This window comes from Salvia hispanica, chromosome 3 (genome assembly GCF_023119035.1).
Source record: "Salvia hispanica cultivar TCC Black 2014 chromosome 3, UniMelb_Shisp_WGS_1.0, whole genome shotgun sequence".
In the NCBI taxonomy this organism is placed as follows: Eukaryota; Viridiplantae; Streptophyta; class Magnoliopsida; order Lamiales; family Lamiaceae; genus Salvia; species Salvia hispanica.
This window is the reverse complement of record NC_062967.1, coordinates 83730-101734: the sequence shown is the minus strand read 5'-3', so window position 1 is coordinate 101734 and position 18005 is coordinate 83730. Positions and strand designations below refer to the sequence as shown.

Here is an 18005-nt window from a genome sequence, read left to right as displayed (position 1 = left end):
TTAATTTATAAATACTACTACTATTCCTAACTTATAAATATGTTATGTGTTGCTTTATTGCTTTATCAAAATAAATAAACCAAATCTCAATCCAGGTAAACAACATGCCAATTTGGTAAAATTGCAACAACTGTCACAAATTTATGGACTACAAAAATAAAACTGATGAAAGACGAAAATCACTCACTCCAAACTAGAAAACAATTACATTAGTAAAATTTAGGTCCGAAGACAAAATTCATGAAAAACACATTGATAATGATATGTCATGTCAGCCAAGGGGCAATAGTTAAGGAGATAAATCAACACTAACTCAACCTAAACTTGATCATGGGGTTTAAAAGACGATGCATTCTGCATCCAACCAAAACAGCAGCAGATAGCAATGTCGCCTTCTTCTTTTCTGAGAACCAGCCTTGATTGAAAATCATTTACAATTCACCAGCACTTCCTCACTCCGGAATCATATTCTCATTGTCTGCATCACCTTCTTGCTCGATTGTAGGCTTTGACGGACCCTGGGTTCCAGGGGCTTGCGTCTTCTTGATGCCACTCACTATGTCATCAATTCTCAAGAGCATGCAAGCAGCTTCAATGGCAGTCTTAAATGCTTGAGCCTTCACAGTGTATGAATCCCATATCTATACACGGGGAAATATGAAATGGTAAAAGGTTCACTGACATATGCATTCATGATGGTACAGAGGATATAATATATACTACTATGAAGAAAACTAATATGTAGAAAGTAAAAAAGCTTAGTAAGTTATAGATCTAAGAGGCTCTTCCAATCACATTATTCATGATTTAACATTTGAGCTACTTCTGTTGCCCCCAAAAAATGTAAAGATGGTAGTAAATCAAGTACCATAGATAGGCAGGCAAAGGAAGAGAGGTACCCCAAAACATACCTTACGCTCTTTCATGTCAGTAATTTCACCAGTATTTCCATCTATGCCAATCCAAGCATTCTCACCACTTCCATGCTAAAAAAGAAAGAGAAATACATAGATAAGCACATATAACTTGAAGCTTGCTCAGAACATACATAATAAGGATAACTTGCCTTCCCTTGCAAGGCAGTCATGGTCCGAATCACATTGACTCCACAATTCTGAGCCAAAGTTCTTGGGATAGCCTCAAATGCAATTGCAGCAGCTTCATAAGGCCACTGTTCAGATTCAAGCATCAAACGAGAATGTCAATACTACATCAGGATGAATAGTAGAGAAAGAGTTACTTGGATGAATTATATTAATGGTCATATCCATTTCAATGATACAAGATTGATCGAATAGTTATCAAGGTCAAAATTTGAACTTCTTTAGCAATCAGTACAAAATTGAAAACAATGCTATCCAGATTGTACATTAAGATATCATTTAATGTTCACATAACATACTCAGTAGAGCTTACAAACCTAATTGAAAGTGAAGTTGAATGTTTGAGACTAATTAAAGAGCAACCAACAGATAAAATTCAGTGAATTTGCTTACCTTTTCTATGCCTTCAATAGATGAGCTCTTTTGCTTTAGCATAGCTGAGACAGTCAGCTCAGTAGCACCCCCACCTGGAACAAGTTTTGGATTCTTTATTATGTTTCTTGCAACAGACATTGCATCCTGTAGAGAACAGAGAAATTTAGAATCAACAATTGTAAAAGTAACCAGTACTGAGACGCTAAACTCAACAAATATACCTGCAGATTCCTCTCCACTTCATTCAGCAGGTCCTTGCTAGCGCCCCTCAAAAGGATTGTGCATGCTTTTGGGTCCTTGCAGTCAACAATGAAAGCAAAGAACTCATCACCTATTTTCCTTACCTCAAAAAGTCCAGCACCAGTACCAACATCAGATTCCTGCAATTCATCAGGTCTGTTAACAATTACAGCCCCAGAAGCCTTAGCAATTCTGTTGTTATCTGTCTTCCTGAGCCTTCTGATTGCGCTAACACCAGCCTTGCTAAAATAATGGCAAGCGAGATCGCTCAGCCCCTTCTCAGTTATTACTAGATCAGGTTTGAACTTCAGTATCTGAGCACACAGGTTCTCAATGTATTCCTCTTCCATTTTCAGTAAGACACTCCAATCTTCTTCCTTTAACAATTCGGCATTGGTTTGGTTCTCACCTTTTTTGTACTCAAGGGGAGAATCAAGAAGAATAATTCGTGGATTTACTATCTTTCTTCTCATTTTACCAGGTGCCACAACATCCTTGTTAATCATGACCCCTTTCAAAACTTTTGAGTCTTCCAACTGACCCCCAGGAACCTTCTCCACCTTAATGTACTTTTTGATATCCACCTCACGCAATCCTTGGCCGAGTTCAACTCCCACTATGGTTGTTGCATCAATTGCCAAGTCCTGACAGTCTCACCAAATAATGTCATTTTAAAAATCGTGGAGTAACAATATAAAATGAAATATCGAAAAAATATCAATCAAATGCATTTTAAAGTTCAAGTTCAAACCTATGGTTTAAAATTTCAAAACATTCATACAGGAATTAATTCAATTGCGTATTAAAATCAATCAACCAAGTAACTCACTAGAGGTGGTTAACAAAAGAAAATGCAACCAGAGAACTCCAAACCAAACAAACCCTGAATTCGCTAATAAGTTTTACTAAATTTAGCATTTCTAGCGCACAGATTACTAATTGTAAAATCCATTTCCATACAACAGGATAAAGGCTGAGAAGGAGAAGATACAACTACTACAACCCAGGCAGCAACTAATTATTAAATTACTTACAGCAATCAAATCTCCAAATTGACTGGTAAATTTTGTCCCAATACAACTCTTGACAAGCCCAAGCATTGTTGCTCCTGCAAAATGAGAAAAATACTAGAATTAGAGCTTGGTTAAATAAAAACTACCATATGTTTGTTAGTCAAGTTAATATGGCATGTGATATACAATTACAGGCAAATGAAAATAAGTGGAATGAACTTACGGTCCTTTACATCTATAGTCATCGCAATTTTGTCAAGCACAGCAATAGCATCCTCCAGAGCCTTGTTATAAGCTGCAGTACAATTAAAAGAAACTTGTCAGCATAGATATCTGCAACATATATTAAGGATTTAATAGAAAATATTATTACCACGACAAATGACCGTGGGATGATAATTCTTGTCAATAAAAGCTTCAGCAACATGGAGCATTTCTCCAGCTTCAACAAAGATTATTCAAAGAGGAAGAGATCAGTTAATGTCAGAGGAGTATTTGTTTTAAAAATGTACTTGTGCATGAATATCTGAGTGTATGTGACAATGTGTGCATATATAGTACTCCATATGCATATTTACAAGTCTCCAAATGTAATCTTTCTAGTATTTATTCATTTGGAGACCTCTGCATTGAACCACAAGCGACCTAAAAGGCGTAGGTTTATTGCACAAAGGAAAAACTGCAAAATTGTAAAGATATCAAAAGATGGGAGTACTCCCGAACTCAAGCCCCATGTAATAAAGGTTTGTGACTGAGGGCGTGTGTGGGGTGAAGTAGAATGTTTACCAGCATAGAAATACAAACAAGTACCAGAATCTAGACACATTTGCAGCATTGGATATGCATGTGTAAATTAACTATATAAACGCACTCACGTGAGTTCCATTTCTATATCGCATACAGATTATGCATAATGTGCATGAGATTCCAAGTATATTTAGGACATACCAAGGACAATCACAGATGTTGTCCCATCTCCCACCTCCTCATCCTGGGTTCGGCTCAGCTCAATCATCGACTGTCACCATTGAAAGAGGCAACCAAGTGATAATGTTCAGTAAGGTGAGTATCAATCAGCAGAATACTACATCTGTGAGTTACATGGAAATAAAGACTATACTTTTGCTGCTGGGTGTGCAACATCTAGCTCACGAAGAATAGCATTTCCATCATTTGTCACTACAATCCCTGTATATATCAAAAAAAGCATTTCAGAGTACAAAGACATAAGATGACAGATATATCTAGAATGTCATTACTTAGAAATGAAACTCCTTCGTGATCCTATATTCACTAAGCTGATAAATGACAGATCCAGAATATTGATTTTTCATCTTCACGCCCAGTTTACATTCACAAGCAGTTGAATAGAAAATAACTAGAGAGACCACCTCCAGCAGCATCAAGCAGCATTTTCAACATAGATCGTGGACCCAAAGTAGTACGAATAATATCGGCGACAGCCTGTCAAGCACAAAGTAGTCAGAGTTAATTAGAGAGAATAGTGAAAAAACAAGTGTGGCTCTTTCAAAATCAGTAGATGCTAAGATTTAGCACGCACAATCCATCAACTTCCCAGGAATTTGTCATACATATTTTGCATAGACCTTCTTTAAATTAAGGGGGTACTGAGTCTGAGTGTGGTGGCTTGTGCGGGGGTGAACCGAAATAGGATGAAAATTCAATAGCAATTTACAACCATGCCAATTAAAAATGTGGGATGAGGGGATGCAATCAGATAGAGAGCTAATGGCCAAAAGGAGGATTGAAACCAGTACTACCTTGGATGCTTGGATATTAGCATGGTGAACCTTGCTTCCAGACTCACGCTTCAACGAATCTTCTGCTCAACAGAAAGCACAATATATTAGCAAATTAAGAGTATAAATATAAGAGGAAAGGCGGTATCTCTAGCATGCCATATATTGTCATACATTGAAAACATTTAACTCAAGTGTCCATACAAGCAAGTCGGGAGCTTTAGCTCAAAACATACATCAAAAAGAAATGAAAGATCTTAAGCACAGGCATCCAAGGTGAAACACACAATGCATCCGAGTCCAGAGAATACAGACTACAGAATGTCGTGAACAGAGGTCTCCGAAGGGACAAACCCTAGGCTCAAGTATGAATCGATCGAAAGCGCAGGAATTGGTGCAATGATTACTCAAATCGACACATCAACAAAAATACGTAAAAGAAGAGCGAAAATGAGTTAGTTACTGAGGACGAGGACTGGAGCATGCATCTCGACTTAGGATTTGAAATTGCAGGATCAGAAAGGGAGGAGTGAAGATCGATTCAGATGGGAATCAAATGGAGGAAAAGGCGCTTCTTGGAAAACCCTGGAAAGCTGAACAAGGGTTTTGGGTGTGTGCGGGACCCTATCAAAATATTGTAGAGTAGTATTGGTAATTTGGTATTCTCCTACTAATAATTTTAATCTGCGTCACAAGATTCAGAAATTAGAAATGTTTTTCTAATTATACTAATTCATTTTGGGGAGGGGGATGATTGCACAATTCATATGAAATGTGTCATCTTTGTTTTATATTGGATGTTGGTTTGCATAAATTATGCAAAAAGTTTATCTGCAAATTAATTTGATATATTCCGTCGTATATGTTTAAACGTTGTTAATTCTTTACCTACACGGCATATAAAACATGAAACAAATATATGTTTAAACGTTGTTAATTCTTTACCTACACGGCATATAAAACATGAAACAATGACGAATTACCAATATAAAATAATGATAAATCTTTTTTTATTAACATTAAATATTGATTGAACATTTGTACTCCACATAAACAAAATGTTAACAGCATCTGAATAAAAATAATACTCCGTAGAACGTTTATAGCATATGCTCTAGAATAAACTTTTAGTTTTTGGATAATTTTTCAATGGAAATCTCAAATTAAACTTGCAGAAAAATCTGATCTTCAAATTAAATTAATTTCATTCTTTCATAGCTGAGATGTTTCTTTTCGGTACGAAAATTGAGAAAATTATGTTTATTGTGTTGATTAGAGAGAAAAAAAAAAGCAAAGGGAATAAAGTAACCGAGAGAATAATGTATGAAAGGAGGGCGAGTTAATTATTAGAGAATGTTTAGTAAGGTAGATAACTCATATATATTTAAAATTTCATGGCAACAGAAAAAAAAACTCAATTATGATGGAACCAAAGGAATACTTAATTTAAATGAATTTTATCAAAATAATACTAGCTCCGCGCCTCCGCCACAGTTAATAGTCACATTTTTTTTTGGATTATCAATACAAAAGGGAGTATATAAAACCAAATGAACTTTAGTTTCCATTAACAATACTTCAACTATTTATTCATAGCCACAACTATCAAGTGAACCGGCAGCAATGCTGATAATATAAAAGGTTGCTAAGAGATAAATTGTCAAAATTTCCTTAGCTTTTCAGATCTTTAAGGTTATTGATAGTTGGGAATTGGGATAACAAGAAAGAAAATTGGGATTCTAATAAATAATCATTGGAATCATCAAATCGACTGCTTAATTAGTAATCAAATGTTACAACTCCAAGTGTGCCATCTTAACTAAATAAAGAATGGAACAGTTGAGTTTGTGAATTTTGTGCCAGCATCTTGGCCACCACTCTCAGCAATCTCCTTCAGACTCGTCCACGTCCTCTTCCTTCTCTTACTTGAAGCTTGAGTGCTCTTCTCCATATCTGCTGCAGCTGAGCTAATTGGAGGTTCATCGACGTTCTTTACACCGGACCTATTCCTTTTCCTCCGCTTCGAATCCAATAAAGAGAGACCAGGTTTGGGCAATGGAGTGGCCAGAGAGCTTTCTTCGAGATCCTGTCCATCTAAAGGCAACAGAGCACTGGAGTCCATCCCTATGCACTCGACAGTAGCTGTAGCATTTCCTGAGCTGGGGTGGTTCTCTCGCACTTTTTTAAAGCTCGGTGCTGGTTTAGGCTTTGGTGGACATATCTCTTTGACATAGCCCTTTGGTGTTCCTCTCATCATATTTTGATGAGAACAAAAGTGACATCTGTAAACAATATTGTTCTGTACTATAGCCTTTGATCTCTTTCGTCTATGCCTCCCTTTCAACTTGTTGTTCTTCTCAATCCGAACAGTGCAATTGTTACCAGGTTGAAGAATAGATTCACATCTGTTGAACAACAAATCATGGTTGTGAGCCATTAATGTTACTAATACGTAAACCTCATCAGTCGATTTCAAATGTATACATAAACAGTCTAAGAGAAGTACTCCTAGGAGAAAGAAACACGAGCACTTGAACACTGTATACATAACACATTCTATCAAACTTGAATAGTAAATCAATGATCTATAGTTAGTAGTCTACTACTTATTTTCTAAACAATGCTCCAAACTTAAAATAACACATGGATTTATCAAGTAGAAACACAAGAAAATTATGTTTTTACTAGACTTGCTGCTGTCTCTTCATATCTTACCATGACTCTCAACTTGTTAGATACTGTCATATCCAATCTTTATCAATTTTCCATCAACATATAAGAGATCACAATTAGGCTCCCATTTGAAGTAGTACTACTATTAAACAAGTCAGTCAAGTTAGAAACACAAGTATCCTTTTTTTAAGAGGACAACTAAATGCTTGATAAGAATAAGCAATGATTTTCCCCAATTATATTAGCCTATACTATTTTTAACTATCTAAGCTAATCACAAAATCGAATGCAGAAAAACGCTAAAGACTTAACCTTTCACAAACAAAATTAGAAGGATCACCGCGAAGGCCGAGTGCTTCGTTGGTGGCAGAGAGGCGCTCCCCGAAGAAAGCGGCGAGCGAAGGAACGGAGGCCGCCCACAATGCTAGGTCTTTGAGATGATCGATCTTGCACATGGTTTTGGCGTTCACGTTGCCGAGTTTTTTACCAGTCGATTCTTCTCTCAGCGTCATGGAACCGCGCGGCCGCGAATCGGAGCCCTTCTTCTTCCCTCCCATCACGTGGCTCTACCTAAACTTTGTGATGCACAAGGAATTTCAACAAACAGTTTGTGGGCGGAATTTCAACACAGTTTGTGGGCTTTGTTGTGTTTTCGGGTTATAAATGGACATTGCCAAACGAGGCCCAAAATTGATACAGTATGTCAAATACTTTAATGGGCCGAAAGACTAAGTGAAAGGACGAGTAAAGTGAAAATTCTTCAACCTCATTTAATTTTTTTAATCTATAAACAATAATCAATTCATACAAATAATTCTACTACTATCATTTATTATTTCCAACATATACCTTTTTAAATTAATCTCAAATTTTCTCTCTCACACATGTAAAATCAGTTAAATACAAACAAATTGATAACTCCCACACTTTCGAAAAATTCTAGATGTTTTTGACGCATGCATATTTTATTTAAATTGAACACTATATCTAAGCCTATACATACTAACTTGGTTTTTCTTACACGTTTCAACTACCACTTAACGACACGTTGACAATATTGACGTGTCACAAGGTTGTCCCAATAAATTTTGTGAACTTGGATTATTATTTTGTGTCCATTGATTCGCCTAGAAGAATCTAGCTATCTAACATCTTAAATGTCATGCAAAATGATTTTAACATTTCTATTTTCTGCAGTAATTAATTAAGTGGAGTAGTAGTTAATTGATGATATCGCAAGCACGTCCATTTATGAGTCTTTGCCGTGTCCAATTAGTTAACTCAAAACCACTAAACGATATTGATTAATCATAAATCCGAATTTATTACTAATATATTTTCAGTTTTATTAATACTACTCTATATTCGATCATAGATAATAAATTCGAAGGATCCGTATGGAAACAGTTTAGCATTCTCATTCCTACCACCCAACACAGGTTTGAATCTTCTCTTCTTTTGTAGAATAGGTAATCTCGATTGTTTCCGTTTCCTGCTCGGATTAGCTGAAATCATTCTGTTTTTCTACATGTATAAGAAATACTCCCCATTTTTATGTTTTCTGTTCGTGCTATAGGAATCTAGGGCTGTCTCTATTCTTGTAATTGATTATCTTGGCTGGGTGGGGCGTAGCTTGATTCATCGATTGGGATGTTCAATTTGATGGAATATTGGTGAAGTTGGAAGCTTTACAGATTTGATCATATATGGTTTCTGTTTTTGGTGATTTCAGCAAGCAATTTATCATTGTGTTTGAAGGGATTTGGGCCGATTAGGTTTGAAAAACTGCCTTTAGTATTACTTACTTGGATTGATCTGCGAAGCCAAATACTAGAATTAGGCTGCTGCTGATTACAAAATGATGGTGGATTCAATAGCTGCAACATCTCTCTTAGGGCACCGCCCATTTTTTAGTAGCTATAATTGGCTGTCTTTTACCAAGTCAATGAATAGGAAATATGCTCTCTCACCTTCTGTGAGAAGCTGGCATGTTAAGAAGCCGATTAGGTCTTTGACAAAGGCTCAGGCTGCAGAATTGACGAGAGAGGCACATTCATATCGCAAGGAAGAGCGAGAGCCTCCCGGGATTGACTATGGTGTGGATAGCCGGCCGGGGCTGTGGCCACCGGAAAACAAGGCTGATAACCCTGCCCTTAAGAACCCGTTGCTTCGACAGGAGAGGATGGGTTGTGGTTGGTTAGGTGCTATATTTGAATGGGAAGGGGTGCTGGTTGAGGACAATCCGGATCTCGAGAAGCAAGCTTGGTTGACTCTTGCTCAGGAAGAAGGGAAATCGCCACCACCGGCCTTTATGCTTAGACGAATAGAAGGGATGAAGAACGAGCAGGCTATAGCAGAGGTTCTCTGCTGGTCTAGGGATCCCGGGGTGTTGAAGAGGATGGGGTCTAGGAAGGAAGAGATCCACCAAGCTCTGCAGGGCGGTATGTACAGATTCCGGTCTGGCTCCCAGGCGTTCTTGAACCTTCTGGTTCATCACAAGGTGCCCGTTGCGTTGGTCTCCACCCGGCCTAGAAAGTCTCTTGAGAGGGCCATTGCAGTGATTGGGATTGAAGGAGCGTTCAGTGTCATCGTCACTGCTGAGGATGTCTACAGGGGGAAGCCTGACCCGGAGATGTTCATGTATGCAGCGCAGCTCCTGCAGTTTATACCCGAACGGTGTATAGTGTTTGGGAACTCGAATCAAACGGTTGAGGCCGCACATGATGCACGGATGAAGTGCGTTGCTGTTGCCAGCAAGCACCCTATGTACGAGCTCGGGGCAGCTGACCTGGTGGTCCGGCACCTTGATGAGCTCACGGTGGTGGACTTGAAGAACCTTGCTGATATTGAGGCAGTGGAGCTCGAGCCAGAGAAGGAGATGGAGGTTTCGACTGAAGATGACCGGCCTCCGTCCACATCAGTAGGTGTGTATGATGGTTTCCGGTGATATTTTTCCCAAATGTACAGGATGTTCTAGTTCTTGGTCATGTGTTATAGGCCAAACTACAAAGGGTGGTTGGTTGTGCAAAGGAAAAGTGTCTAGAAATGCAGAAGGTAGTCTACATTGGGTTACCATGTGCACTATCATGTACTACTACTATTTAGTATGTTTATAATTAAAAATATACTTGTTTCAAATATCTGTATTTCCTTTTTCTCTGAAGTATATGGATTATGGAGTATGATAAATTGATTGGTGTTTAGTCCTAAACCAAACCTATTGATTTGAGCAAAATCGTACACCAAGAAACCTATTAATTGGAGCGAAAATGTTGCGTATAATCAATCTCTGAGTGGAATGAAAATTAAATTTACGTTCTACATTCAAAAGCGAACTTATTTTCGAGAAAAATATGCTTTTAAATATTATAGTGGACACAACAAAATTGAAAAATAAATTTGGTCAAGAAAAAAAATGAAATTGACAACAAAACATAAAAATAGAAAAAGGAATTTAATCAAAATTTAGGTAGGCCGATGACGTGTCAGATGCAGATGGAACGGACCACGGCAAAAGAGTGGATGGTGCCGCACATCATTGCACCCCGTGCCTCCTCCGCCATTCTTTTCATCTTTTCAGTCTCTGCTTGGTGCTTACTAAATTCTTCTTCTACTGAAAAATCAAACACGCCAACTCCATTGTAGAGGACTTGTGTTTCTTGTTCTGTGTATCTGAAGCCGATTCAAGGTATTGTCTTGTTCAGTATGTTTCCTTACCTTTGATCCTAAGCTTTCATATACCGATTGTGGATTTTCCTTTTTTTTTGTTGGCTTTTTCGGCATCAATTGAAGTCTGTTTGAGAATGCATTACTGGAATTCAGCATTTTCGTAACAGTTCAAGTCTATATTTGAAATTTTTTTCGGATTGCTCTCAATTGTATGATTGGCTGCTAGAAATGAGTGAGCAGCAGCTGAAGATTTTGTAAATCTAGTTCATGATATAATTGTGTTTGCAACGTACATTGAGTATCTGTCCTGACGCTGAAGACACTAACACTGTATAGCAACTTGTCTATCTGAATGTTAACTAACATATTTCTCAAGCTCAATATATGGGTCTTTTATGTTTTTGTGATTGACACTGCAGCTTCCAGCCATGACATTGATGTCCCATCCTGGTTCATCTCACAGCATTCATTCTGAGGTTATAAAGTGTAAAACAAGGTGCAGTGGAGTTATTAGATTTATCAAAACAGTGGACTCAGCCCGTAGAAATGAAACATCCTTAGGTATGCGGTACCCTTTGTGGAGTTCCCTGAAGGTGAAACCAAGCTCAAGTTCTATTGGCACTGGAGTGCGATGGAGGCAAGAGCGCCAGGTAACTGTTGCTGCAAGTCCTCCTACAGAAGATGCTGTTATCTCAACCGAGCCACTTACCAAAGAAGATCTTGTAGCTTACCTTGCTTCGGGTTGCAAGCCTAAGGAAAACTGGAGGTTGGAGTTATAGCTTTTCTTGGTACTAAAATATTGATTGCATCTTGTTCTTTTGAAAATACCCTCTGGTTTCAATATGTAATCTAGTGTTGCTATTCCTGCTTTTGTTGTGAAACAACCAGTTTACTGGGATTATTTTTAAAATTTGTTTTTTTTTTTTCAATTACTTTCAGCTGGTTAAACTTGAAATTGCTAGCCATATTGTTCCTTTCCAGTTTATACTGTAGTTGGAAAGGTCATGCTTACATTCCACTAATCTGAGATTATTATTCTTGGACGCTGTTATGTGATAATGGCCATTTGTTCCTTACCATGCCTTTGCACTGGGCCTGAATACCCAGCACCAGTTATTGATTAATCACTTCCTATTTCCAACCAGCAGTTTGGATTTGTATCTCTAGTTAATAGTTTAATGGTTCTTATGTTAATAAAGATCTGACACCTGATGACACAGTATATATCATTGGCTTGTACAGGATAGGCACTGAACATGAAAAGTTTGGGTTTGAGATTGGATCATTAAGCCCCATGAGATATGAACAGATAGCAGAGCTTCTTAACGTTATATCTGAGAGATTTCACTGGGATAAAATAATGGAAGGTGAAAACATTATTGGACTCAAGCAAGTATGTAATTTATCTCTTCAGTTCCCTGAAAAAATATATGGTCATTTTCCACAATGCTTTGTCTATGCTATACACGCTGGTGTCCATGTAACATTACACAATTGTTAATATAACCTCCTATTCTATCTGACACATATTGCTAGACCTTAGATTCCAAGTTAATAGTCTATTCCCATATTTGACAAATGTGGTGCTAAGAACACACTGATTGATTAAGTTCATTGTAACTGGCAGGATAAACAAAGTATCTCGCTTGAGCCTGGTGGCCAATTTGAGCTTAGTGGTGCGCCACTTGAAACTCTGCATCAAACTTGTGCTGAAGTCAATTCTCATCTTTATCAGGTTTGTAGATTTGTTCTGAGTTATTTTATCTGGTAAGTTTGTTCCGTTTTAATGTGATGATAAACCAGAATGAGTGGGAAAATAAATATCTAGAATCAATTCCTATCATGAACTCAGAAAATTTTTTAATCACAATTTAAATAGATTTAGTCAGAATTGTAAATGTGCCTTAACAAGAGAAGCTTTCCACAGACTAGTAAATCATGCCTAGTCCCTTGTGGTTGTGGACACTCTATTTAACCAGCCAAATCAGACTTCAACAGATAATAGTTGATTTATGAAATGCACAGGTTAAGGCTGTTGCAGAGGAGATGGGGATTGGATTTTTAGGAATTGGCTTCCAGCCCACGCGGAGACGAGAAGACATACCAATAATGCCCAAGGTAACATCTATATGAACTTATAAATATAAATTTCAATTTTATTGAGGGGTGTATTCTCTTTTCGCTCTAGTTGCATTGTAAATAACTATGCATTATGTGGGTTTTCATGGCAGTTCTAACTGAGAGCCAATTTTCATTGCACATTGATTTTTTATTTTCTTGAGTTGACATATCTGTTTCCTTCAGCTGTGTGTTAGTCTGTTGCATATTTCAATATGGACCTGTCCATTCGTGGAAGGTTTGACTACTGTGTAAGATCTGATGAGTTTCTACCTATACTGACAACATAATTTTCTCAGGGAAGATATGTAATTATGAAGAATTACATGCCCAAAGTTGGGTCACTGGGACTTGATATGATGTTTAGAACATGTACCGTCCAGGTGAGGAGTAATCCCTAATTCTCATCTACAGCTTGTTATTTATACTTTTAGTTCTCAACGTACTTCTTTTAGTCTTCCTTAGATGCGTAATCAGGTGTTGGTTTCTCTTTCTCTTATAAAGGTGAACCTAGATTTTGATTCTGAAGCTGATATGATAAGGAAGTTCCGGGCTGGTCTTGCCTTACAGCCTGTAAGTTGGCATTTATCTTTTGCAGGAATCATTTAATTACATGAGATCTAATATATTCATTAAACAGATAGCTACGGCATTATTTGCAAATTCACCATTCACTGAAGGGAAACCAAATGGCTATCTTAGCATGAGAAGGTAGTTATGCTTTTCCATGATTGTGACAGTTCAGTTTTTTTACTACCCTTAGTTATATGTAATTAATTTTAGGCTTTGAAGAAGTTGATTCACATAATACTTCATATTTCTGCACAGCCAAATATGGACAGACACCGACAATAACCGAGCTGGAATGCTTCCTTTTGTCTTTGACGACTCCTTTGGGTAAGTCCCCTTGTGATGAAAAAACTACTACTATTTATTATTGGAAATTTGGAAATAGTCTGACACTCTGCTGTCATATAAAGACAGTACTAGTTCTACTTAGGGTTCTACACCCACACTTTTTAGTAAAAGCATTTAATCCAAACTTCTTTGCTCTTCAGGAAGCATGTACGTATAAAGACTCACTGCATCAAAAAATATTTCGAAAACAATGGACATTTTTCTTCCACTTTATCTGAATGCTTGTGCTTGATACTGATCTTGCTATGTGCATATCTTCCATCAATCATAATTGTGTACAGCTGCAATGCCTCCACCCACTCCAAGTTTTATTTTGGAAAATGTTCCGAAATTGTTGACTTGTACGCATGTGAATTTGACTCCATGATTTAACAAAAAGCTGAGGAACTGGCCTGTTCTTGCATGTACCAACTGCAGTATCTAATTACACTCTTATAACAATAATATACTGACTGTCCTTACTACCCTTGACACCAGATCCATTTCGGTATAATCTCTAGACATATTCTTGTAAAACTTGATTAACAATTGACTTTGTATATTCTGGTTGACCTTTTCTAATGTGGTCATCTCTAAGCCCTTACCGTGTTTAAATTGATTTATGCTATGGAATAAATTACGCCTCTTGACACTGAGCATCATAACCTCTTGTTTTCTATTGGCTAAAATTAAAATTCACCAGCAACTTTTCCAGCTGCAAAGAGTGAAGTTTTGAAGGCCTTATTTCGACAATAATGTTGCTGTTTTATTAACCAGCTATTTTTAGCTGTATGTTTATGTTATCAGTCCACAAGTACTGGCACGTCTCCCTAATTGATTTCTGTTATCTTTTGTAGATAATCACTTTACTTCTTTAGTTAGTAAAATGTTGCAGGAAGATGCATATCTAACTAATTATTTAAGTATACACAACATAATAGAAAAGTTCAAATTAGTTGGCTGCTTTTGACGTTTTTTATTTAAAGTTTTCTTATGTTGTCACTAAATCCTTAGGAACTTCGAGTACATGTATATGAATTACAATATTAATGGACTATTTGTATTTCATGAGTGTTTGTTTGTTGGCACAGGTTTGAACAGTACGTAGAATATGCTCTTGACGTCCCAATGTACTTTGTCTATCGGCAGAAAAAGTATATTGATTGTGCTGGAATGTCCTTCCGGGTATTTATCTCCACATTATTCTTCCTGTATAGATTTCTTTCTTGTAATTTTGCCAGGTATTTGTCTCTGATAAGTCTTCTACAGGACTTTTTGGCTGGAAAACTTCCTTGTCTTCCAGGTGAATATCCAACTCTTAATGATTGGGAGAATCATTTAACAACAATATTCCCAGAGGTTCGTATTGTGATCAATTCAGCAAAAAATGTTTGGCAGTCATGTTCACACACAGTTGTACTAATTTCAGTTATTATCTTTCCTCAGGTTAGGCTTAAAAGATACTTGGAGATGAGGGGTGCTGATGGAGGACCTTGGAGGCGACTATGTGCCCTACCAGCATTTTGGGTATATTCTCTTAGTTGCACAGTATTTTATCTTGTTCTTTTGCTTATGTTGGTTTAGACACTTACATTTATCGAACTATGAAAATAGCGAACATAAGAATTTCTAGTATTTGTAATAAAACTTTACTGATTAAAAATTCCCGCTTCTTTTAATTGGTTTCTTTAGCACTATATTGGTTGCTTTACAGATCTCTGTACTAATATGACTTTCAGGTTGGTCTCTTGTATGATGAGGTCTCTCTACAAAATGTTCTGGACATGACAGCAGATTGGACTCCAGAGGAAAGACAAATGCTTAGAAATAAGGTAACATGATCAGTAGGCTGACTGTGATGGTAATCTTAATTGGTGGTACCATAAGTACTACTCCTATATAAGAAGATGATTCCTTGAGTTCTGAATTGTGTGTTTTGGCTGATAGAAATTTATTGGTTCATTGACTATGAATAAGTTAAAAGACTTTTGTGTATCTCAGTGGTGAGGTTATTATGATTTTGATTCAGTTAATGTTGCTATTCCAAAATAACTTATTCCAATTGATTGAAATATCTTTACAGAATTGGTTAATGTTGGGTTAGAGCAATAATTTTCTGAGATAAAATTTGGTCTGCTTTGCCAAATAAAAAGAGACTTGTGTTGAAATAATGGGGAGAAGAGTAATCACCACGAAAATGGATTTAGTTTTTATGAGAGATATAAGCCCAAGCCATGCTACATTCCTTAGCTAATAACTCCTTGACACTCCTTGACAACCCCAACTTTCTGAACATATAGATTTTTCTCTGTTGCTAATAACTTAATCAATTCTAATTTGTTAGTTTTTCAGCTCCTGAAACTGCTACTTTCCTTCTAATATTTCTGCATACTTACACTTATATGAGTCCATTATTGGCCATTAGTGTCATCTCTTTCTAATGATTGCAGCTGCTAACAAGTACATCTAGCAATGCACAGAATCTAACTTTATTAGTAGCTGAGTTCATCGCTTAATTTCACAGTAACTAAAATGTGCAAAAATGACTATTTGGATTTAGGATCAGGGAATTTTATTCGTATAAAGAGGTGATATTCATGTGCATGCGCTTCTTTGCATGCATGTGTGACGTGCCTGCTGCAATATACAAGCTTTTTAGTGCATGAAGTTCCATCCAGAATTGGCTTCATATGATGAGTCCGGTCTTCTACATCAGCAGTCATTAGAATTAGACCATACTAAGGATTTCACCCTTTTTATTCCCTTTTTTCTGCAACTTGTAGTGCTGAGTAAAGCATACAAAGGAGTTTTTTAGCAAACATATCTGTATTGAAGTATGGTTACCTATCTATTTGGGTTCTCGATGGTTGCAATCTGGAGCTATGTTGTCTTTAGTGGTAGAAGATGAGTAACTGGTTGAGATACCTTATATTATCCTGCAATACCATTTCTGAACTTGCAAGGTTCTTTTATACTGGGCATGAAGATCCACCCCTTTTAACTGAATTTTCTGTTGTAGGTCCCAAAGAGTGGGCTAAAGACGCCATTTAGGGATGGCCTGCTAAAGCATGTCGCACAAGAAGTAGTCAAATTTGCTAAGGTGACTTGATAATAATAACATTTTGTCTTATCCCAGTTTGCTTGATTGTACATAAGTATAGCTTTTACTCGGTTATTGGGACATGAGTAGGTGGAGTGATCTTCCATCATGTCTTCCTTTCCACTGTTTATCTTTGTGTTTCTTTCTCATAGGATGGCTTGGAAAGAAGAGGTTACAAGGAAACTGGATTTTTAAATGAGGTGACTGAAGTTGTTAATACAGGTGAGCAGCGAAGGTCAAAAAAATCTTCTAGGGTCAAATATCCCTTGGTCTTATCTTTTTATAATTTACTGAGTTAGACGTGCTAGATATCTAACAGCTCATTGCGAACAAGATGGATGGTGCCTTGCAAATAAACTTACTTTTCATGCATTAATTCTTGGTTTCCTTTTAAATTTACTTCTCACCTTATCAAATATTGACAAAATTACTATTATATTATGAAATCTTCTTTGAAACATCCTACTCCTTACCCGTTGTTTGTACCTAAAATGAGTTCCTTTAAGACCAAAATGGATTGATGTTTGTTCTGAAAATGCGTAATGCAGGTATAACTCCAGCTGAAAAACTCCTTGCTCTGTACCATGAGAAGTGGGGACAAAGTGTCGATCCTGTATTTGATGAGTTGCTCTACTAGAGTTTGTCGGAAAATATTTATCATGCTTCTCACCGCGCCTCTTTCAAGGTGACATGGATATGTTATTGATGTCATAGTAGTTTTTCATTCTGGAGCAACCTCGCATATTGGCCAGTCTTTTTCAAGATCAGACCAGGACAGTTTGACATGCCTCCCCTCAGGTACTTCTGAGCCTTGCGTGCTAAATAATCAGTTGGAAGTTGAAACTTTTCACTGAAGTACCTCAGAACTCTGAAGCGTACTTTTCCGATATGAAACCGAACAGAAAAAGTTAGGATTAGTTCTGATGAAGATATCTTACTTCTAAGGCCGTCTTCTCTGTATCTCATTTCTCATCTGTTGTGATTTCTCATGAACAATTTACTCGCACTACTGCTATGCAAGACTTTCCTTTTTCTTTTTTTTTAGGAGTAATTTCTA

General features: G+C 37.1%; 4 protein-coding genes across 6 annotated transcripts; 2 read left to right on the top strand and 2 right to left on the bottom strand.

Moving 5' to 3' along the window:
* Window positions 1–183: 183 nt before the first annotated feature.
* LOC125215281 (T-complex protein 1 subunit gamma) lies at window positions 184–5133 on the bottom strand. Of its 2 annotated transcripts, none has more exons than XM_048116654.1 (13): window positions 4955–5133; window positions 4513–4574; window positions 4123–4195; window positions 3852–3919; window positions 3680–3749; window positions 3105–3173; window positions 2955–3026; window positions 2753–2826; window positions 1700–2362; window positions 1497–1622; window positions 1067–1171; window positions 912–986; window positions 184–641 (listed from the first exon to the last, which is right to left on the bottom strand). In XM_048116654.1, exons 1-13 carry the CDS (start codon window positions 4977–4979, stop codon window positions 453–455), a joined length of 1671 nt encoding a protein of 556 aa, XP_047972611.1. In that variant the 5' UTR covers window positions 4980–5133; the 3' UTR covers window positions 184–452. The 2 variants fall into 2 exon arrangements, with proteins under 2 accessions (XP_047972611.1, XP_047972612.1); XM_048116655.1 differs by lacking the exon at window positions 4955–5133 and adding an exon at window positions 4728–4861.
* A 1111-nt stretch (window positions 5134–6244) lies between these two features.
* On the bottom strand, window positions 6245–7830 carry LOC125212306. The gene is made up of 2 exons (XM_048112432.1): window positions 7477–7830; window positions 6245–6896 (listed from the first exon to the last, which is right to left on the bottom strand). The coding sequence occupies exons 1-2, from the start codon at window positions 7719–7721 to the stop codon at window positions 6311–6313; spliced, it is 831 nt and encodes a 276-aa protein (XP_047968389.1). The 5' UTR covers window positions 7722–7830; the 3' UTR covers window positions 6245–6310.
* A 614-nt stretch (window positions 7831–8444) lies between these two features.
* LOC125215384 (5-amino-6-(5-phospho-D-ribitylamino)uracil phosphatase, chloroplastic-like) lies at window positions 8445–10302 on the top strand. 2 transcript variants are annotated; one of them, XM_048116788.1, is made up of 2 exons: window positions 8445–8603; window positions 8897–10302. In XM_048116788.1, exon 2 carries the CDS (start codon window positions 9023–9025, stop codon window positions 10109–10111), a length of 1089 nt encoding a protein of 362 aa, XP_047972745.1. In that variant the 5' UTR covers window positions 8445–8603; window positions 8897–9022; the 3' UTR covers window positions 10112–10302. The 2 variants fall into 2 exon arrangements, with proteins under 2 accessions (XP_047972745.1, XP_047972744.1); XM_048116787.1 differs by having other exon boundaries at window positions 8741–10302.
* A 338-nt stretch (window positions 10303–10640) lies between these two features.
* Window positions 10641–17986, top strand: LOC125215092 (glutamate--cysteine ligase, chloroplastic-like). Its single transcript, XM_048116403.1, has 16 exons — window positions 10641–10852; window positions 11253–11599; window positions 12076–12226; window positions 12461–12568; window positions 12859–12951; window positions 13251–13334; window positions 13456–13524; window positions 13592–13662; window positions 13780–13848; window positions 14940–15033; window positions 15118–15207; window positions 15295–15375; window positions 15588–15680; window positions 16868–16948; window positions 17101–17170; window positions 17497–17986. The coding sequence occupies exons 2-16, from the start codon at window positions 11262–11264 to the stop codon at window positions 17583–17585; spliced, it is 1581 nt and encodes a 526-aa protein (XP_047972360.1). The 5' UTR covers window positions 10641–10852; window positions 11253–11261; the 3' UTR covers window positions 17586–17986.
* Window positions 17987–18005: the final 19 nt, after the last annotated feature.

Excerpts from the sequence above, each read along its gene's own strand:
- LOC125212306 (XM_048112432.1), bottom strand. The coding sequence starts at position 7,721 with ATGGGAGGGAAGAAGAAGGGCTCCGATTCGCGGCCGCGCGGTTCCATG. Across the intron at positions 6,897-7,476 it reads TCTAATTTTGTTTGTGAAAG|ATGTGAATCTATTCTTCAAC; the intron begins GTTAAGTCTTTA and ends GTTGTTCAACAG.
- LOC125215281 (XM_048116654.1), bottom strand. The coding sequence starts at position 4,979 with ATGCATGCTCCAGTCCTCGTCCTCA. Across the intron at positions 2,363-2,752 it reads AATTTGGAGATTTGATTGCT|GACTTGGCAATTGATGCAAC; the intron begins GTAAGTAATTTA and ends TGAGACTGTCAG. Across the intron at positions 1,172-1,496 it reads CTATTGAAGGCATAGAAAAG|TGGCCTTATGAAGCTGCTGC; the intron begins GTAAGCAAATTC and ends GAATCTGAACAG.
- LOC125215092 (XM_048116403.1), top strand. The coding sequence starts at position 11,262 with ATGACATTGATGTCCCATCCTGGTTCATCTCACAGCATTCATTCTGAG. Across the intron at positions 12,952-13,250 it reads ACATACCAATAATGCCCAAG|GGAAGATATGTAATTATGAA; the intron begins GTAACATCTATA and ends TAATTTTCTCAG. Across the intron at positions 13,525-13,591 it reads CTGGTCTTGCCTTACAGCCT|ATAGCTACGGCATTATTTGC; the intron begins GTAAGTTGGCAT and ends TTCATTAAACAG.
- LOC125215384 (XM_048116788.1), top strand. The coding sequence starts at position 9,023 with ATGATGGTGGATTCAATAGCTGCAACATCTCTCTTAGGGCACCGCCCA.